The following is a 22,407-nucleotide window of genomic DNA, read 5'->3' as shown; positions in this document are numbered from 1 at the left end:
GGTTAGTCGTGATATATTCCTCTTCAGTGGATTGAAGAGGGGTGTCATGGATAACATCTGGTTCATGATGCGAGTGCAACCATGTACATAGTCATTGAATACTGGTCACTTGAATAATGTTTACATACTGTTTTACCCAGTTTATATGTATATACTGTATTATAGTCAAGGCTCATCCTATATAACTACTGCTGTACACACCTTTTCTATTCATATTCTGTCCATACACTCCATTATATACACTACATTACCAAAAGTATGTGGACACCTGCTTGTCGAACATCTCATTCCAAAATGGGTATTAATATGGAATTGGTCCCCCCTTTGCTGCTATAACAGCCTCCACTCTTCTGGGAAGGCTTTCCACTAGATGTTGGAACATTGCTGCAGGTACTTCCTTCCATTCAACCACAAGAGCATTAGTGAGGTCGGGCACTGATGTTGGGCGACAGGCCTGGCTCTCAGGCGGCTTTCCAATTCATCCCAAAGGTGTTCGATGGGGTTGAGATCAGGGCTCTGTGCAGGCCAGTCAAGCTCTTCTACGCCGATCTCGACAAACCATTTCTCTATGGACCTCGCTTTGTGCATGGGGGCATTGTCATGCTAAAACAGGAAGGGGCCTTCACCAAACTCTTGCCACAAAGTTGGAAGAACAGAATCGTCTAGAATGTCATTGCTGTAGCGTTAAGATTTCCCTTCACTGGAACTAAGGGGCCTAGCACGAACCATGAAAAACAGCCCCAGACCATTATTCCTCCTCCACCAAACTTTACAGCTGGCACTATGCATTCGGAAAGGTAGCATTCTTCTGGCATCCGCCAAACCCAGATTTGTCCGTCGGACTTCCAGATGGTGAAGTGTGATTCATCAATCCAGAAAACGCATTTCCACTGCTCCATAGTCCAATGGCAGTGAGCTTTCACCACTCCAGCCGACGCTTGGCATTGCACATGGTGATCTTAGGCTTGTGTGCGGCTGCTCAGCCATGGAAACCCATTTCATGAAGCTCCCTACGAACAGTTATTGTGCTGACGCAGATTGGAACTCGGTAGTGAGTGTTGCAACCGACGACAGACGATTTTTACGCGCTAAGCGCTTCAGCACTCGGCGGTCCCGTTCTGTGAGATTGTGTGGCCTACCACTTTGCGGCTGAACCGTTGTTGCTCCTAGATGATTCCACTTCACAATAACAGCACTTACAGTTAACCGGGGCAGCTCTAGCAGGGCAGAAATTTGACAAACTGACTTGTAGGAAAAGTGGCATCCTTTGACGTTGAAAGTCACTCAGCTCTTCAGTAACGCCATTCTAGTGCTAATGTTTGTCTACAGAGATTGCATGGCTGTGTGCTCGAATTTTATACACCTGCCAGCAACGAGTGTGGCTGAAATAGCCGAATCCACTAATTTGAAGGGATGTCCACATATTGTTTTAGATATAGTGTACATATATATTTATATTCCGGACTCTGACATTACCCGTTCTGATATTTCTTAATTCATTTATTTTAATTTTTTTGGATTTGTGTGTATTGTTTTGTATTGTTAGGTATTACTGCACTGTTGAAGTTAGAAACATAAGCATTTCGTTGCACCTGCGATAACATCTGCAAAATATGTGAACGTGACCAATACATTTTGATTTGATTTTGATTTGTGTGTGTTTAGTGTAAGCATGCATGTATATGCCTATGCTTTTGCGGAAATGTGTATGCTGCATTTTGCTAAAGAATATGGCAATAACAATTCCAGCTGAGACAGTGGCACAACACTAGTGGTGCAGAGGGTAAAAAAGCTCCCTACCTCAAAGGCAGCTCCCCCTTTGTGTCAAAACGACTGTATCCTCCCTCTCCTTCACATCACCGGCCGGCAAGGGTGACGCGGCAGTGGTGTGTGTGTGTGCCTACGAGCGTGTGCAGCGTGAGCGTTCCCCAGGCTTAGCCGAACGGAGAGCCAAAAGACAGATAGCGCGAGAGCCTCTCAGCCCTCTCAGAGGAAAACTCAAGCAACAACACACCCTCCGAGAGTCAGATACACACTAGTGCTCTCTAACACACATACACCATCTCTGTCACTTGCTTGTGTTCCTGCTCTCTCTCGCGCTCTCTCCTCCTTAGTAGCGCTCTCAGGTTCTCGACCACGACACACTCAATCACTCCCCTACTCTACTTCTCCGTCTCTCTTTCTCTCTCTCCCTTCCCTCTCTTTCTCTCACGCGCATGCTCAGTGCAGTCCACATCCCTCCTCTTCATCCCAGTCACAAGAATTCACATACACAAACCAACTGAAGTGTGTCAGCATTCATATCATTGGCCTATGTAAATGATTGCATCATGGATGAGCGTTTCCTTTACACGCATCTCCTACCTGCAGCCGTCCCTGAGCAGCCCTCACACCCCTGTCTCGCACTCTCCATCTCTCTCTCTCTTCCTAAAACAGAGAAATGCATGACCTGAGCCCACTGCGTCAATGGATTCCTCCCCTGGATCACTTAACTTTGCTCAATGCTGCTTTTTCCATCCTCTTAGCCATGATTCATATCATTCCCCCCCATTCAAACACTGACATACATCCCTCACTTTTTTTTCTCGATTCCTTTATGCATGTATTTTTTAACTGCTACGTAACCTCTCCTTATCATAGGTTTGGTATAGTGGGATGTCTAAAAGACACTTATGCTAAAGTACTGGAGGACATGGACTAATTGAAAAAAACAAAAACCAGAGGACAGACCCAATCAAAACTAACCGTCACCTTGACAGACCAATAAGCATCAGTGCCCTCTCAGCCCTCCCCAATCCCAGATCATACCTCTAAAAGCAGAGTGGTGTTTTTAGAGAGATTACAACATAACAGCAGCAGGTATTGGTTAGCCATTAGCAGATCTCTATGTTACAGGGATGGAGAGGGAGAGAAAAAAAACTCACTCTCCTCCGCTCTGTGGCCTAGCAACACCAACTGCTTTGAGTGTACACACTCCCTCTCGCTCTCTCTCTTTCTCTCTGTCCTTAGATACAGTTCTTTATAAGCCAGTTGGTTTTCAGGCACAATGCAAAACCTAGTTGGGATTGGACAGCCAAATTCCAACCACTCCCTTTAAAATGTAAATGAGTCTGAGGAAGCAAGGTGCCATTTGACAAGACATTCTAGCCACACCCACTGAAGATGCTAATAACACGTCAACAAGGATTTCACCCTTTTTCTTCCTCTGATTGGTGAATCCAGACAATGCTTTTTACCATAGGGTCATTGGTGCTTTCAGAGAGCTATGCTGTCCTCTACTGGACACATTGACAATTGACTTATAGTCAATAACAAGGATATGCATACCTTTTCAATATAACCCAAATTGTAACATAAAATGTCAAGGCAAGGTCAGAAGAAGACCAAAAGTGAGCTCACGTGGGCAGAGCCTTACCTTCCCTTGGGCCTGCAGGTGATGGGAGTTCCTGGCAGCGATGATTGACAGCTGTCTCTGGATCCACAGCAGCTCTGCCTGAGACTGTCTCAGAATCTCCTCAATGTCACTTGACCTGTGACCTCGCATGATGTCCTGGCAGTCTGGCACACACACATCGTAAATCACAAAGAGACACACACAGATGTGGATGCTGTAAACACACACACAGGCAAACACAGACACACCACAAATATAGAGTTTGTATATTTAAAAACAGACTCATGCTCACACACATGCACACAATACACAATACGGCTTCATCCCTAGATAAGGTGTAAATCCAATGACCTGGTGCTCAAGCCTTTCACCTCCTTGTAACACAGATACCTGTTCTTAGTTTACCAGTGCTGCTGCCATGCATCCAGAGCTCCCTGGCTATCCCCATAACAGGCCGCTTCTGCTGCTCGCTACACCCACTCACTGACTGACTGACTGTGTGTGTATGTGTGAGTGTGTGTACAGACACAGAGGCAGGCTGGGATTATTAATGTATTCTCCAGTCCGTTATATAAGAGGGAGCAGGGGGATTATTGTATCACAGCACTACAATGACAGGAGAAACCGCTGGAGCCAGGTCAGCTTTTATCAGCCACAACTAAATCTACCTCTCCATCCCTCCGCTCTGCTCCTGTCCTCCTTCTTCCATCCACTCACTGTCATTAGCCATCACAAACACCATTGTATGGTGACTGACAGGGTTAAGAGGGTTAATTAAGCAATTAGGCCTGGATAAAGCCCTTAGCCGTGTCATATTGGACATATATCACAAACCCCCAAGGTGCCTTATTGCTATTATAAACTGGTTACCAACATAATTGGAAGAGTAAAAATAAATGTTTTGTCATACCCGTGGTATACGGTCTGATATTGGCTTTCAACCAATCAGCATTCAGGGCTCGAACCACCCAGATTATAATGGCCAGTATACTACGGCTAAGGGTTGCTCTTAGGCACAACACTAATACTGCTTATATCCCTGGGAGAATTATACAGATTAGGCTACAAAGACCACAGGATACATCATGATATGGAAGATTCTCACGCAGGTTTTATATAATCTGTTATCAGTACTCAGATGCTCCTTGGCTTAATCTCAAAATAATGGTTTATTTTATAAGGGTCTTTACAATAGCTGTTCGAAATTAGAAATGTAATTTGTCTGCCTAAATGCTACAGTACTGTATGTATTGTAGTCAGCACTTTTTTCACTACCACAAGAACAACACTAGATGACAACTTGGTCTCACAATTTCTGAGAATTTTCATTTTAGGTCCTAAATTTGATTGATTTCACAGATAACACTGAAATGCTGCTCTCATTCATACACACTCACACACACATCCTCAGTCTGTGTGACACATAGTTGGCAGTGACCCATCAGTCTAACATTGATCTTACCTTGAGGATGAAAGTATCTCCAGGCTCAGATAAGAGAATCCCTCCTTTACACCAGTGAAGGCTTCCGCTCTAGGACGTTCCCATTAACTATTTTTTCTCCAGATGCTGGGGTTTCTTACAGCAGGGCTTTACTACCTGGTGAGAAAGCAAACATCAGTCTATACATTCACCCTGTTAGTCATCTAGAACATTTCCATGTTCTACTCTCTCACTGAATAATGCCATTCTATCATGTGACTCTTTAGCCTAGAATAGAATTACAGTTGAGCAATGTGAAATGTAATCCTATTTAAAACTGACGCCAATATTTTGTGCCTTTAAAAAAAGATGGCTTAGAGGAGAGCTGTCCTGTTACCCCAAACCAAAGCAGACTGCCTTCCCTTTCAACCTTGCACACACACGCAAACTGCACGCATGCACACTCATACACATACTCTGCCAAATTCATACACACCTCACAGCTTCTTAATGACTCACCTTGGAGAACTTTTGTATTGCTGCAGGGAGAAGGAGAAACAGAGAGCTCGGGGTCGTTTTTAAACGACAGGAAATGAAATGCGTACCTCATTCCGTTTCAAATTAGACCCCATGTCATGCCTGCTGAACATGACCATGGTGTATTGTTGTAGGCATGAAACATGAATGTCCCCACAGCATTTAGGTAATAAGAATTGAAAAGCAATGAAGTTAACACATACACTACGTATACAAAAGTATATGGACATCCATTTAAATTAGTGGATTTGGCTATTTCAGCCACACCCGTTGCTGACAGGTGTATAAAATCGAGCACAAAGCCATGCAATCTCCATAGACAAACATTGGCAGTAGAATGGCGTTACTGAAGAGCTCAGTGACTTTCAATGTGGCACCGTCATAGGATGCCACTTTTCCAACAAGTCAGTTCGTCAAATTTCTGCCCTGCTAGAGCTGCCCCGATCAACTGTAAGTGCTTTTATTGTGAAGTGGAAATGTCTAGGTGCAACAACGGCTCAGCCACGAAGTGGTAGACCACACAAGCTCACAGAACGGGACCCCCAAGTGCTGACACGCATAGCGCATAAACATCGTCTGTCCTCAGTTGCAACACTCACTACCAAGTTCCAAACTGCCTCTGGAAGCAAAGTCAGCACAATAACTGTTCGTCGGGAGCTTCATGAAATGTGTTTCCATGGCCGAGCAGCCACACACAAGCTTAAGATCAATATGCGCAATGTCAAGCGTCGACTGCCATCTGGCAGTCCGACGGACGAATCTGGGTTTGGCGGATGCCAGGAGAACGCTACCTGCCTCAATGCATAGAGCCAACTGTAAAGTTTGGTGGAGGAGGAATAATGGTCTGGGGCTGTATTTCATGGTTCGGGCTAGGCCCCTTAGTTCCAGTGAAGGGAAATCTTAACGCTACAGCATACAATGACAATCTAGACGATTCTGTGCTTTCAACTTTATGGCAACAGTTTTGGGAAGGCCCCTTCCTGTTTCAGCATGACAATGCTCCCGTGCACAAAGCGAGGTCCATACAGAAATGGTTTGTCGAGATCGGTGTGGAAGAACTTGACTGGCCTGCACAGAGCCCTGACCTCAGCCCCATCGAACACTTTTGGGATGAATTGGAACGCCGACTGCGAGCCAGACCTAATCGCCCAACATCAGTGCCCGACCTCACTAATGCTCTTGTGGCTGAATGGAAGCAAGTCCCCGCAGCAATGTTCCAACATCTAGTCGAAAGCCTTCCCAAAAGAGTGGAGGCTGTTATAGCAGCAAAGGGGGGACCAACTCCATATTAATGCGCATGATTTTGGAATGAGATGTTCGAGCAGGTTTTCTACATACTTTTGGTCATGTTGTGTACATAAGTGCTCATGTACACCTTATTGTGTTGACTGTTCTCCAACCGTGTAGTTGGTATGCTGTAACATATACTGAACAAAAATATAAACGCAACATGCAACAATTTCAACAATTTTACTGAGTTACAGTTCATATAAGGAAATCAGTCAATTGAAATAAATTAATTAGGCCCTAATCTATGGATTTCACATGACTGGGCAGGGGCGCAGCCATGGGTGGGCCTGGGAGGTATAGGCCCACCCACTTGGGAGCCAGGCCCACCCACTAGGGAGCCAGGACCTGCCAATCAGAACGAGTTTTTCACCACAAAAGGGCTTTATTACAGACAGAAGTACTCCTCAGTTTCATCAGCTGTCCGGGTGGCTGGTCTCAGACAATCTTGCAGGTGAAGAAGCCGGATGTGGAGGTCCTGGAATGGTGAGGTTACACATGGTCTGCGGTTGTAAAGCCGGTTGGACATACTGCCAAATTCTCTATAACGTCATTAGAGGCGGCTTATGGTAGAGAAATTAACATTCAATTATCTGGCAACAGCTCTGGTGGACATTCCTGCAGTCAGCATGCTAATTGCACACTCCCTCAAAAGACATCAGTGGCATTGTGTTGTGACACAAAACTGTACATTTTAGAGTGGTCTTTTATTGTCCCCAGCACAAGGTGCACCTGTGTAATGATCATGTGGTTTAATCAGCTTCTTGATATGCCACACATGTCAGGTGGATGGATTATCTTGGCAAAGGAGAAATGGTCACTAACAGGGATGTAAACAAATTTGTGCACAAAATGTGAGAGAAATAAGCTTTTTGTGCATATGGAACATTTCTGCGATCTATTATTTCAGCTCATGAAACATGGGACCAACACTTTACATGTTAAGTTTATATTTTTGTTCAGTATAGTTTACTTCAGACATGGAAATAATTACCTCAGAGGATGGATTCCCATGCTTTCTCAAATTGTCTTACATCAACTCTTTTTCACTAAACTCTCTCCTCCCTTCTTTGCTGCAGATAACCCGATATTCCTTGGCAGTGGATTCCTTTGATATCAGTTGGTCTGGTCCTCCTTAGTCATGTAATAAAGGCAGCTGTGTGGCAGAAAGGGCAAAGGTAAGAACATGTAGTGTGCAGAACTCTGCATGTATCCAGCTAAATACAGGTGTGAGTGAATGTTTGCATGTGTGAATGTGTCGTGCCTCCAGAGATAATGCAGCAGGTTCAGTAGTTTCCATGGTTCCTATGGTGTGTGTTGGTACGTGTTAATGCAGGAGATTCTCTTCATTAGATCTGTGTTCTTGAAACACAGCCCAATGTGTTGTCTTTCTCCTCCTAGCATTCTTGCACACAGAGCTGCTTGCTGTGTAGCCATATGGCACACATACAGCAGGAGCAGAAGAGAGGGATGAGGGAAGAGAAAATGAGAAAAGGAAAACTGTGACTAGAGGGGAATCTCACCTGTGATCATGGCCAGTGGAGAAACTGACACCACGCCGGTATCACCGTAACTCATGAAGCTTCATGTCGTAGTCAGATACAGTGACCGTGATCCCTACTGACATCTTCTACATTATCGAAAGTATAGACATGGGCTGTAACAACATACACTACAACACACTGGAACAAGTGGCACCTTCAATTATTGTTTATAACACCATTTCCTATTGAATGCAGAAAGGTTCCATACCTTAACATTACAAGGATATAGGATGAGAATAGGTCTAATGAGGTGTGATCTATAAATACTAGACTTACTAGCCTTAGCTGCGCAGATTCTGGCTGTGTCCATCTCTCCTGGTGAGGACTGTGAAACTATAAATACCAGTGGAGGCTGGTGGGAGGAGCTATAGGAGGACGGGCTCATTGTAATGGAATAAAAGGAACAGAGTCAAACATGTGGTTTCCATAAGTTTGATACCATTCCAGACATTACAATGAGCCCGTCCTCCTATAGCTCCTTTCACCAGCCTCCATAGATAAATACCCTCTCTCCTCCTGTGAGTGTGTTTCAATGCATGGGCTGGAGCTGCTGATACCCCCACTAGAGAGAGAGAGAGGGCGCAAGGGAGAGGGCTGTATAGTGTAAAAGCCAGGACACGAGCCAGGATGGATAAATGTTCAGCTCCTCGGACTCTTCAGTGACCAACAGACAAACAGCTTTTCATTGAGGCAGAAGTTGTTAAAGTTACACAAGGATGAGTAGCAATAGCCTCCTCACTTTGCTCGAAACATAATAATTTGATAATTTGATTTAAATGAAACAGCGGGATTGACATGAACTTTACAAGAAAGCTTTTATTAATACAACGCTTTATTTTTGCTATCTTTTGGCTGGCTATCATAGCTACTTTTGAAGTGAAAGAACATTGAACGAGACACTTTACATGGTACATATCAATCAGCTGGATTCACTTTAGACAAGTGATGTCATCTCTTGCAGAGTTAGACAGCGCTGTGGTTAACTTCGTCATTTGTTGTAAGGCACTTTAACAAAACCACAGGCATACTCAAATATCTGTGTGTCCTGACACCATTCCCACCTTCCTACATTAATTCTGCTGATTGCAATGCTTGGCTAAATTACACCCACTGTGCTCAATTGCTAGTGTGAGCTTAGTGTTTTGTGCATGGAACTATAATCTTACAAACAGGTGCAGTAGTACAATATTATCATGATGTTTGTCTCAACTCTGCAAGCACTCAGTCATCACTGTCATTTCTTTATCAAGTTCATTATCACAGTTGTTAACAAAATACAGAAAAATAAATAACTAGTAACAACATTGGATAGATGTTCAGGTGCCTATAAAAATGAATTCAACAAAACTATAAAATGTTGTGTAAAGATATATTTGATAAAGCTCTGGAGCTCGAAATGTAATAAGAGGCACAAAGAAACAGTCATACATTAATCGATAGAACAAATCTTCATGTAGGGAGCACATCCAACCAATTCAGGAGAGGGAATACAAACATGTAATTAGGATTTACTGATGCCATTTCAAAGAATACCAGAGGTTATAAGTAAACTAACTGGAGTGTAGGCTGTGTGTGTATTACTATCCTCATGGATACCTGAAATCCCCAAAAGGATAGTAAAACAAGGACAATTCACCCTCGTGGGGACATTTCCCAGGTCCCCACAAGAACAAAGGCTATTTTAGGCTTAGGTGTAGAATTAAGGATAGGAGTTAGGGGAAATATGGTCTCCACAAGGATAGTAAAACATATGCTGTGTGTATGTGTGTTTCTGTCAAAAGTGCGTAGTGCATGTCTGGTTGAAAAGGTTTAGGAGTTAATCAGGAGATTCAGCACCACCCTCTGATTGATACTGCAGGTACAGAGAGTTGTCTTCCTCTGAAATGCACAGTAGAAACTCCTCATTGGAGCCTTTACTCACTCCATGAGAGATGAGTCACTTCACCCAGTAAGGCAGTAGTGGTCATGGTAGATATTTCAGCTGGAACAATTTGAGGTTGAGACTGATTAACATTTATAATTTTTGTTTTAGTTTGGGATTTCTTTTTTTTTTTTTTTTTTGGGGGATTGAACAAATCACTATGAGACACTCAACCCCATAATAATGGCTAAAACGATGACACCAACAATCCCACCGATACCAAGATAAAGCATTTTCTGTGAAAAATAAGAACTGTCCAGGAAAAGAAGTGGGGAACAAAAGGAAAATTGAATCAGCTGCATTGTCCAAATACATACTGTACAGTCTTTCATAAAAAGCAATGAATTAAGAACTTTAAAAAATAAAAATAACATTCAGGGCCCTTACTTCCTATAGCCCACAGGCCAGGGGTGGCCAGTCTTATGTATAGGTTCCCATAGTGAGAAACCGGTCAGTATTTGACTAATGGGACTGCATTTTGAGAGTTTAAAGCAAACTGCTATTGGATATGACAGTATTTGTCTAGGTGTGTGTTAAATGATGAGACAATGTTTGTCTGTGTAGATCAGTAGTAATTACCTAAGGCTGTGCGGTTGAGGGCAGTTTTAGACCCAGAGACAAACCAACGATAAGTGCGATTACAGCAAGCAGGATCACCACGACTATGGCAATTATGACATACTTCTGCCAAAAACAAACAAGAAGCACAATGTTAAGCTTTGTCAAAAGTGTGTACTAGGCCAAACATGCATTAGTAAAAACATTCAAATAATTGTCTGTTTTAATTGCAAGTCACATTTATTTCCAACGGTCTTTACAGCACAAAACATCACACAGACCACAGAAACAGAGGCAAGTGCCATGGCTAACAGTTCAGTGGTACACTTTTACAGGCAGTTTACGTAGCGTAGTAGTTCAGTGCTTAACCTGTTGGGAAGCTCTATGGAGTGATACCATCTTCCCTTCATCAAATCTGACGTTAGGCTCCTGAGAGAGATTAGCTGCTCGGTGATAAATCTAATAGAAAGTTCAGGCTTGCGACACTAGCTTCACAGCGTTACAATTGATTGGCTGACCTTGAACGGGACATTAGCTTCATTCACAGTGCTAACTTTAATGGCATGTTCAGTGGCAGCAGGACAAGCTATGGCGATAGTGGCTCATTTGACAGCGGTGGGTTTTGGGTCGTTGGGGACGGCGTGGTGTTGCTCTTGAAAAGGCTGGGGAAACGTGGGAAAAGTCTTACCCTGCGTGCCGCTTTCTGGTACCGCAGTGCCTTCTTAGTCTCCACTTTGGCCACGCCGATGTACTCGGCTGCACTGCTCACGTTCTTCTCTATGTTGTTTATCATCTCCCCCTAGTGGACACACAGGACAACACACAGACCACAATACAGAGGTTATACAGGGGATCTTTGAAACCATATTTCAATTTGTATATGCTTATTACATTGACAAATGTGATTATATATGGTGGAGGCTAGAGGATTTATACACAAGGCAGTTTTGTTCCAAGTAATTTTTTTCTATGTGACATCCAACTCACCTGAGTCTCCACCAGCATGGCCATGTCAACAAACATCTCATGGAGCTCCCTGATGCTGGACTCCAGGCGGATGATGTCCTTATGGCGAGACTCGATCTCATTCAGAGCCTGGCGTGTGATCTGGGAGTCAGAGATGATCTGTACAGGGAGGAAGAGGTACAGGAAGAGACATTTATGATGTGGCAAAATAAATCAAAGCTGTAACTGTGTAGAAGGAAATGAGTGCAACGATTCACTTTTATACTTATGCCTCTTGATTTACTAGTGTAAAGTGATACATGAATGTTCTGAGAATGTCCCACTCACATCAGAGGTGAAGATGGCAGGGTTTTCACTGTGCAGAATCTCCTCCAGCTCCTCATCAGTGGTCACTTTCCCAGCTTCAAGAGAGAAATTGGAAAATGTATTTCACAAATGAACTACAAGGGATCACTAACAGCAGACCAGTTACTAGAGAGCAAAACTCCTGTTCCTCTGGTCACCTGACTACATATATTGCAACCCCTCCCCCAGACAACCCTGCAAACCATTGCCAAGGCAACTCTAAACACAGGTGTCTCCTGTTGCAAGCTCCCCTTTCTGTAATCCTGGGGCGTGGCCAGGGTATTCCTCCTCCTCTCAGAACACTCCTGTTGATTGCTGATAAAGATGTACAGCACACAGAAAACAGGTGGCTGTCTAGGACTGAGCTAAGAAGGTAATAATGTTTTTCTCTCTCTCTGTGTCTGTAACGCCAGCACTCACTGATCTCCAGCTGTCTCTGAATCCGTCCTTTGCACCGCTCCCTGAAGGACATCTGGGTCTCGTTGTACATAGTCATGACATCCACAAACCAGCGCATCAGATTTGTGTGCTGAAGGTGGGGAGAAAAACAAACGGCACACACACAGAGGACTCCATTGGGGTCTATGTCTGGCAAACATGTATTGTAGTTAACATTGGGTCCTGTTCTGACCTGGTTCGTCTGGATGCGCTGGTCCACAGAGGCTGTGTTCGCATTCTCATCCTCAGGCAGGCTGTCCTGCATGGCTGCCAACACACAGCAAGGCCTAGTCAGCATGATGTAATATACACTGAGTGTACAAAACATTAGGACCACCTTCCTAATATTGAGTTGCACACCCTTTTGCACTCAGAACAGCCACAATTCGTCAGGGCACGGACTGTACAAGGTGTCGAAAGCATTCCACAGGGATGCTGGCACATGTTGACTCCAATGCTTCCCACAGTTGTGTCAAGTTGGCTGGATGTCCTTTGGGTGGTGGACCATTCTTGATACACACAGGAAACTGTTGAGCTTGAAATCCCAGCAGCGTTGCAGTTCTTGACACCCTCAAACTGGTGTGCCTGGCACCTACTACCATACCCCATTCAAATGCTCTTAAATATCTTGTCTTGAGCATTCACCCTCTGAATGGCACAAAATGTCTCAATTCTCTCAAGGCTTAAAAATCCTTCTTTAAACAGTCTCCTCCCCTTCATCTACACTGATTGAAGTGGATTTAACAGGTGACATCAATAGGGGATCATAGCTTTCACATGGTCAGTCTTGTCATGGAAAGTGCAGGTGTCCTTAATATTTTGTACACTCAGTGTATACGAAATGCATACACACACATACTGTATGGATAAACACATTACTTAAACTCACCCCCAAACATACACTTGCAGAGGAAAGCAAACAATTAGTCCAACTTACAAATGTATGCACCAACCTAACATATTCACATACAAGCATAGGCAGTTAGACACACACAGCTACATATATATATATATACATCTTATCTATATGGTTAGCAGTGGGGGTCAAACTATTCCAGCCATGTGTTCACCTATGACCAGGTGTGCAGTAGTAGCTTTCCCGTACATACAGCTAATTTGCAAGTCAAATCTATCTTATAAAACAAAACTCCCTCTGAATTGAGGGAAGTGTTCCCAAGCCAGTCTGTAGTTCTCTGTAGTTCTCCCGCTTACATATTATTTAATTCATACCCTACCTAAACAGTCTCACTGATTTATTCTGAACTCACTTTTTAACTTGGCCCGCACTGTGTTGGCGTTCCTCTTGATTTCATTGGTGAGCTGATCCAGATCATCTTTGGTCCCTGAAGGGAGAAACAGTCAGCAGATCGAAGGCAGTGAGTGACTGGTCTGAGGTGCCAATTGAGGTCACTACATGCTGCCTTTTACAACTGTTCTGGGACCATCTATAATATATTGGTGGCATATTGACCTGGCCTTCAGCCACAGTGCTGTATAATATTGATATTCATATCATTCAGTCCAATGTAGGCTATTCTGTTGGAGGCATCGTAGAATAGAATGTTCATGACTAGATATGACTGCAGATTTCTCAATGTGAAATCAACATCCATTTCCATCAGAAAACATATGAAGCATTTAAGCAATAAAAAAAAAGATGATGTAATCAGCTGCCAAAGGTTGTCTGGCACTTCCTTAATCCAGTAATAACAGATTACTATTAGAGGAAACGGGCTGGTTGGTTGGTCTGGAGTTCTAGGCAGTGTTTCATGCCTGGCTCATTTGTATTTAATGTGACTTTTCCAGACTGGACAACATCCCGGAGAGGAACCATTTGCATCTGTTAATTTCACCTGATCTATTTAATGTGGTTTTCCAGTACTTTTCACATTTTAAAGACAATTTAGGTGAATGTGTGCAGCTGTGAGAAGGCCATACTCACTTTCCTCAGGGTTGGGGGCAGAGAGGATAGCGCTGTGTTTCTTCACCACTTCATCTACCTGGGAAGTGATCTTATCGATGAGGCGCCGCACCTCCCCCACCTTCCAAACACAACATGTCACTTTAGTTTACACACAACAAAGAGGCTTCTGTAATCAAAACATTGTATTACCCTCACTGAGGGTTACAGTGACATTTGAAAGGAATCAACAGTCAGCAAGTAACACAGTACATTTTTAACACATTGGCTATAGTCCTTGGCAAACAGAGCTAGAGAAGACGCATGACTATGCAAACTTAAAGCTCCAAGTAGACTACCTGTTTCAAGAAGTCGTCCCTGTGGGAGTTGTTCTCCACTGTGATGGTGCCATCATCATCCACACTAAAAGGGTTATTGTTGCTGTTCTGTGAAAACAATCGTCTGATCAGTAACCTCTGTAACCAAAGTAAATACTAGGCCTGCCATGACAACTACATGTTATTTCAGCACCCCATTGTGAAAAATGGACTGCACAGTCCTGCCATTGTGAAGTGTAATGCCAGAGGGAGAATAACATATTTCTTAAAATATACCCACATTAGAATAGACTTGGGTAACAAAAATAGTATGGGGTTTTGTTAAAAAAATAAAAGGCAACCTTTGGAGTCATAGGGTAAGGCATCAATAACCTTACCCAACCAATTTATAGGTACAGTAAACACAATAGAACAGTTATAATAAATGAAATGTAACATTGACAATAGTAGCCAGGTGTAGGCCTACATTACACTAACCTACCTGGCTGGCACACTGATTAAAAGGCTAACATATATACCGTAGGGCGTCGATAGGGTCCCGTATACCTGTTGACATCGATGAAACCGACAATAACAATTGTTCCCTAATTTTATGCTGAAGTTCAATAAAGCCTACATCTACTGTAACAGACAAGAGCCGTAACTTAGTTGACTCGAAAGAAACTACACACATTTTCATGAACAATTTAACTGAAACTTAAAGTGAGAATGAGAAGGAAAAAGACGGCCTAGTATCTAGATAGAAATGTTAGGTAGCTACGCTAGCTATTTCCATTCTCTGATGGTGATACTCACCGCTGTCAAATCGCCAAGGCGGTCCCTCATTACGCCCTTTCAACAATGAATTTGCTCAAAGCATGTGAAAACGACTTTGCTAAAGCTCCGTAAGTAGACCTAAAGACCATATAAATTCCCCTTTCGTTCAAATGTTCATGATAATAGTAAAACGTTATCCATTTGAGCAGTCTGTCGATTTTAAAAATAGATGGCGTTCAACCAAAAGGCGCTTTGCAGAGACCCGCGCGACGTTTGGCCACGCCTGCATGTGTGGAGCTCTATTACCTGGCTGACAACAGCAGCAGTGCGCTCTACAGGTGACAATGAGGCCTCTTATGGAAAGCTAAAAGGTTCAAATCGTCTTACCCGGAACAAGTCTTAACACTTATAATTATCATTTTTTCACTTGCTTCTTTCAAGTGTCAAATGTCATTTTTTGTACACATGATTTCTCCACCTAACCAGTGTGCGGTTACAGGTGATTTGAACACTTGTTATGATCATTTTTCATTTGCTTTTTTCAAGTGTCAAAATACATTTTTACACGTGTTCATTACATCTGTTTAGTGTGCATTTACAGGTGATTAGAACGCTTGTTATGGTCATTTTTACACGTGTTCATTACACCTGTTTAGTGTGCATTTACAGGTGATTAGAACACTTGTTATTGTTATTTTTACACGTGTTCTTTATACCTGTCCAGTGTTCATTTACAGGTGATTAGAACGCTCTAACACAGAATGTCTAGAGTCTCGCTCCAGAGACTGGATGGGCCGACCCCCAGAGATGGGGGCTGACGCCCTGAAGGGGAGGCGACCCCCCCCCCCGCCGCTGGTTAAGGCCACCAGGGGGCACAACTACAGCCAACCAGCTCCCTTCCCCAGCGATATGGGGGAAAGGGCAAGAAAGGGCAAGAGAGGGCAAGAGAGGGCTGAGGCTGACCCAGGGAGGGGGGCCCAACCACTGGAGAGGGGTGCCTACCCCAGCCCATGGCCACCAGGGGGCAGCAGTACATCCAGCCAGCTCCCTGAACCAGGGAGATGAGGGGAGAGGACTGAGGTTGACAAAGGGAGGGGGAGCCGACCCGCTGCCCCGACCACCAGGTAGCGCCACTACATCCACCCTGCTCTCTGTACCAGGAAGAGGGGGGAGACTGCCAGAGAGGGCCCGACCCCTGCCCGTGGCCACCAGGGGGCACCACTAAATACACCCAGAGAGGGCTGGGGCCAGCCCAGAGAGCAGGAGCCAGAGAGGTCCCGCCCACAGTCAAGGCCACCAGGGGATGCCACTACATCCAGCCAGCTCCCTGCCCCAGCTATAGAGAGAAAGAGTAATGCCGTCTTTTTGTAGGCACTAACTCCGCCATGGTTCGTTTGACAGCCTATGGCAAGTGGGGGCAAAGTACGGCCCGCACTGTCACATTGGATGTCGATGAGCTCCAATTGTGTGTCTGGTGGTGCTTTCTCACTGTCAAAGACAGGGGGCATGATACAAGCTCCAGCTCAGTCTCAATCCTGGTGAAGTCTGAGAAGAAAACTCAGCATGCAGGTCGATACTTTTTTCCCTCACTGTATATATTTTCAAGTTTGCCTATTGTAACTGTAAGTTTGATTGTACTTTACAAGGGTAGAGATGCAGGATCTGTGTGTGTGTTTGACTGTGTCTGTGATGTTATAAATTATATACATTTGGTGAAAAATATGTTCACAAAAAACAAGGGTAGAATTGTTCTGCAAGCATATATACACTGCTAAAAAAAATAAAGGGAACACTAAAATAACACATCCTAGATCTGAATGAATGAAATAATCTTATTAAATACTTTTGTCTTTACATAGTTGAATGTGCTGACAACAAAATCACACAAAAATTATCAATGGAAATCAAATGTATCAACCCATGGAGGTCTGGATTTGGAGTCACCCTCAAAATGAAAGTGGAAAACCACACTACAGGCTGATCCAACTTTGATGTAATGTCCTTAAAACAAGTCAAAATGAGGCTCAGTAGTGTGTGTGGCCTCCACATGCCTGTATGACCTCCCTACAACGCCTGGGCATGCTCCTGATGAGGTGGCGGATGGTCTCCTGAGGGATCTCCTCCCAGACCTGGACTAAAGCATCTGCCAACTCCTGGACAGTCTGTGGTGCAACGTGGCGTTGGTGGATGGAGCGAGACATGATGTCCCAGATGTGCTCAATTGGATTCAGGTCTGGGGAACGGGCGGGCCAGTCCATAGCATCAATGCCTTCCTCTTGCAGGAACTGCTGACACACTCCAGCCACATGAGGTCTAGCATTGTCTTGCATTAGGAACCCAGGGCCAACCACACCAGCATATGGTCTCACAAGGGGTCTGAGGATCTCATCTCGGTACCTAATGGCAGTCAGGCTACCTCTGGCGAGCACATGGAGGGCTGTGCGGCCCCCCAAAGAAATGCCACCCCACACCATGACTGACCCACCGCCAAACCGGTCATGCTGGAGGATGTTGCAGGTAGCAGAACGTTCTCCACGGCGTCTCCAGACTCTGTCACGTCTGTCACGTGCTCAGTGTGAACCTGCTTTCATCTGTGAAGAGCACAGGGCGCCAGTGGCGAATTTGCCAACCTTGGTGTTCTCTGGCAAATGCCAAACGTCCTGCACGGTGTTGGGCTGTAAGCACAACCCCTACCTGTGGACGTCGGGCCCTCATACCACCCTCATGGAGTCTGTTTCTGACCGTTTGAGCAGACACATGCACATTTGTGGCCTGCTGGAGGTCATTTTGCAGGGCTCTGGCAGTGCTCCTCCTGCTCCTCCTTGCACAAAGGCAGAGGTAGCAGTCCTGCTGCTGGGTTGTTGCCCTTCTATGGCCTCCTCCACGTCTCCTGGTGTACTGGCCTGTCTCCTGGTAGCGCCTCCATGCTCTGGACACTACGCTGACAGATACAGCAAACCTTCTTGCCACAGCTCGCATTGATGTGCCATCCTGGATGAGCTGCACTACCTGAGCCACTTGTGTGGGTTGTAGACTCCGTCTCATGCTACCACTAGAGTGAAAGCACCGCCAGCATTCAAAAGTGACCAAAACATCAGCCAGGAAGCATAGGAACTGAGAAGTGGTCTGTGGTCACCACCTGCAAAACCAGTCCTTTATTGGGGGGTGTCTTGCAAATTGCCTATAATTTCCACCTGTTGTCTATTCCATTTGCACAACAGCATGTGACATTTATTGTCAATCAGTGTTGCTTCCTAAGTGGACAGTTTGATTTCACAGAAGTGTGATTGACTTGGAGTTACATTGTGTTGTTTAAGTGTTTCCTTTATTTCTTTGAGCAGTGTATATAGTATGTGACCCTTCACTTGGTTTCAAAAACTCAATGTGACCCTTCAGCCAAAAGGTTTTCCCACCCCTGGCCTATGGGGTAATGAGCTGCGTTTTTTGATAATTGACGAAAACAATTTATTTGGTAAATACAGGCTTAGAAAATGTTATACGTTTTCCTCTATGAGAGAATCTTCATCAACTAACATCATATTTTGTGATTTTTTAAACCTCAGACCTTATTTTCTGCGTTTTTTCATGTTATTGTTCTACCATTTTTACTGTACATTTACATTTTAGTAATTTAGCAGACGCTCTGGTAATATTTTGCTAAATACAGATACTGTACCTCACATCTCTGGGCTATCTTTTAGCATTTTCCTCACAGCAACAGACATTTTCAGCCGTTGTTGGTCTTATTACACCAATATCTATTCCTTTATGGCATTGAAAAATCTATTCAGTTCCTCCACATTGAAATGAATGGTGGCCAACTTGAAAATAGGCTGCTGTGACAGATTTTACACTAAATCTATGATTACTCTTATTAAACTTGTCCAATGGGTCTCCTTGTTCTGTGGGAAATTAGGTGTAGTTATCAATAAAGTACATCTCAATACTGCCCATTCTGTCTCAATATACCCCAAAATGCATACAGGTATGACCAGCTCATGAAATATGAGACCAACACTTTACATTTTAGTAATTTAGCAGACGCTCTTATCCAGTGACTTAACAATAGTGAGTGCATACATTTTCATACTTTACATGTTCCATTTATATTTTTGTTCAGGGTATATATGTCCATGTGAAAATGTGCTGCAAACTGAGACGTCGTCGCTCAAGTTGGTAATCCAATGTTTTGAGAATAGCTGGCTAGCCCTCTGTCCAGTACATAAAATGCAAATATCCAATGTTATCTTAAGGCTACCTCTGCACCGTTTATTTTGTCATTGATAGGCTGTACATTTACCTGCTTATTTCCTGACATTGTCCAAGTTCTGAAACGGTGCGATTTTCATTCATCAACAACTTTTTAAAAAGGGTAGTAGACATTTACAGATCATAGTCTAGCCCAAACCTAATGAGACTGTTTCATCATGTAACAAATAACATTACAAACATACATATCTTTAGCAAACATTAAAAAAGGCAACATAAAATAATAAAAGTGAGTTGTGACTGAATAGATATTTAATAAACATTCCAAAACAATACATTATACTATAGACTTGCCAAATTACTCACATCCAGCATAAAAAACGTTAAACTTCTGTATTTATTTCAGAAGATGTACCAATTGTTCATGAAGCAAACATTGTATGACTTGGTGAAGGTGTTGGAGAAAGAAGCTGTCAGTTTTCCTCCCCCTCCTTCATCCGTGGTGCTCGTTCAACATAGCATTTGGAGATTCCTGTGAACATCAACAGTCATAAACATGGCATTCTGAACAGCAACATCTTCCTAATAAGAATTTAGTCCAGTTGACAATTCAACAGAATTTAGTCTTGTTCATGTTGATGATCGGTACAAGCCGGTGGTATATCAGACTGCATACCACGGGTATGAGTCAATATTACTTGTTTACTGTTGTAATTACGTTGGTAACCAGTTTTTAATAGCAATAAGGCCCATTGGTGGTTTGTGGTATATGGCAAATATACCACGGCTAAGGGCTGTATCCAGGCAATCTGCGTTGCGTCGTGCATAAGAACAGCCCTTAGCCGTGGTATATTGGCCATATACCACAAACCACTGAGGTGCCTTATTGCTTAAATATAACACAGATACAGATTATGGGCATGTGGTGGTTTCAAATAATAATGTTACTGCTATTCGCTTGCTCTCTCCCTGCTTTCCCTGAACATGGTGGTCCTCTGTAGCTCAGCTGGTAGAGCACGGCGCTTGTAACGCCAAGGTAGTGGGTTCGATCCCCGGGACCACCCATACACAAAAAATGTATGCACGCATGACTGTAAGTCGCTTTGGATAAAAGCGTCTGCTAAATGGCATATTATTATTATTTAACATTTACATTTACGTCATTTAGCAGACGCTCTTATCCAGAGCGACTTACAGTTAGTGCATGGCATTTTTTTCATACTGGCCCCCCATGGGAATCGAACCCACAACCCTGGCATTGCAAACGCCATGCTCTACCAACTGAGCTACCTCCCTGCCGGCCATTCCCTCCCCTACCCTGGACGACGCTGGGCCAATTGTGCGCCGCCCCATTGTCTCCCGGTTGCGGCCAGCTACAGCAGAGCCTGGATTCGAACCAGGATCTCTAGTGGCACAGCTAGCACTGCGATGCAGTGCCTTAGACCACTGCGCCACTCGGGAGATATTTAACATATCCAAAATGGTTCTACTTGGAACTTTTATCATATAGACATTTTTCAGGAAAAGCAGCTCATTTAGCAAGCCAATAAAATGTATATCTGATATATCGAGCTAGTAGTTATTGTTCTATAGGCTTTCCTGCTCCTCCTCGCTGGTCTACAGGTGCTTAAGTACTTGATTATGATGATGTGGCTGTAACATTTCCTGGACATTGCATAAGAACAACAGCTAGAACTAACAACTTTATCATATATACATTTTCAGGAAAAGCAGCTAATTTAGCAAGCCAATAAAATATCTATTGCATTGGTTCAACATAGAAATCTAGCTACTCAAGATAGAGATCTTTGCTCTCACCTTGTCTGGGCACTGCTACAGCCAGATAGAAGCAGCTGCACATCAGATCTTCTAGATTCTACAGGGAACTAGCCTGTTCTCCTAAAACATTAGCTACTAGCTAGCCAACTTGAGCAAATCAATCTCAGCTTGCTAACTAGCAAAGCAAACCAATAACACAACATATATACACAAAGTAAACAATTACTTTCTAAACTAATGTTAGTCTCAACCAAATGACAAGTAAAAATACCGATTGCTCTTTTCCACAACGTAACAACCATTAGTTACAGGCTAGACAGAAGACTATATTGCTAGCTAGCTAACCAGCCATGCTATTTCAATGAAAATAAGCTAGCTAGCCAGCGTCAGCTTTGTAGTTGTAATGCTATATGGAAACACTCGTTTTAATTTCGCCTTGCTGTAGCGTTTACATTCTGTAAATGTAAATTACTAATTTAAACAATTTGATCCATATTTAGCAACATCTCCTCCCTCCCTGAGTAAGCAATCCATCGCGACAGGCCGGAAGTCAAACAAAGTCAAACTCCCGGAAATTCATATGGGAGGGGCTACTTTCAGACGCATGAAATTGTGCAAGTTACTACACAGGCGTTCAAAACGTGTGCGGTGGTGGTACAATGCCATGCGTCTGAAAGGACAATAGTCAAGCGTTCTAATCGCTTGGTGTACATTTTTACACATGATTCTTCCGCATGTCCTTTTGCATGAACAGGTGAATAAAGTGCCTGTCTTCTTATTTTCACATGTTGTGAGCACATGTTAAGCATTTTTATTCTAGATTTTTTCACCTGTTGTGTTTGCATTTACAAGTGTTGAAAACGCATCTTCTGTGAAGTTCCTTTTCAAAGTAGGAATTTCCCTGTTGAAATGTTAATGGACAATTATATGGTTGATTTTCTCTTTCCCAAAAACCATAAAGCTTTTCGTAAAGCCTTTATATTTAGAAAAACACATGTTTTTTTTTTGTTAAATA

General features: G+C 43.5%; 2 protein-coding genes and 1 long non-coding RNA gene across 3 annotated transcripts in view; all 3 read right to left on the bottom strand.

The window, feature by feature from the left end:
• The window catches only part of rimbp2a (RIMS binding protein 2a), a 100,745-nt gene extending 97,246 nt beyond the window's left edge, over positions 1 to 3,499 (bottom strand). Inside the window, exon 1 of the mRNA XM_041851676.2 lies at positions 3,416 to 3,499. The gene's annotated coding sequence lies outside the window, so the exon portion shown is untranslated. The remainder of the gene's footprint in view (positions 1 to 3,415) is intronic.
• Positions 3,500 to 9,537: 6,038 nt separating this feature from the next.
• LOC121541622 (syntaxin-2) lies at positions 9,538 to 15,713 on the bottom strand. The gene is made up of 11 exons (XM_041850782.2): positions 15,444 to 15,713; positions 14,670 to 14,756; positions 14,353 to 14,452; positions 13,679 to 13,753; positions 12,604 to 12,677; positions 12,393 to 12,501; positions 11,955 to 12,028; positions 11,649 to 11,786; positions 11,350 to 11,460; positions 10,683 to 10,787; positions 9,538 to 10,355 (listed from the first exon to the last, which is right to left on the bottom strand). The coding sequence occupies exons 1-10, from the start codon at positions 15,471 to 15,473 to the stop codon at positions 10,683 to 10,685; spliced, it is 903 nt and encodes a 300-aa protein (XP_041706716.2). The 5' UTR covers positions 15,474 to 15,713; the 3' UTR covers positions 9,538 to 10,355.
• A 3,934-nt stretch (positions 15,714 to 19,647) lies between these two features.
• On the bottom strand, positions 19,648 to 21,933 carry LOC121541151. The gene is made up of 2 exons (XR_005995721.2): positions 21,432 to 21,933; positions 19,648 to 20,145 (listed from the first exon to the last, which is right to left on the bottom strand). It is a non-coding gene; the product is annotated as an uncharacterized LOC121541151 (long non-coding RNA).
• Positions 21,934 to 22,407: the final 474 nt, after the last annotated feature.

Source organism: Coregonus clupeaformis, chromosome 27 (genome assembly GCF_020615455.1).
Source record: "Coregonus clupeaformis isolate EN_2021a chromosome 27, ASM2061545v1, whole genome shotgun sequence".
Taxonomy (NCBI): Eukaryota; Metazoa; Chordata; class Actinopteri; order Salmoniformes; family Salmonidae; genus Coregonus; species Coregonus clupeaformis.
This window is presented reverse-complemented; position numbering and strand designations above follow the sequence as displayed.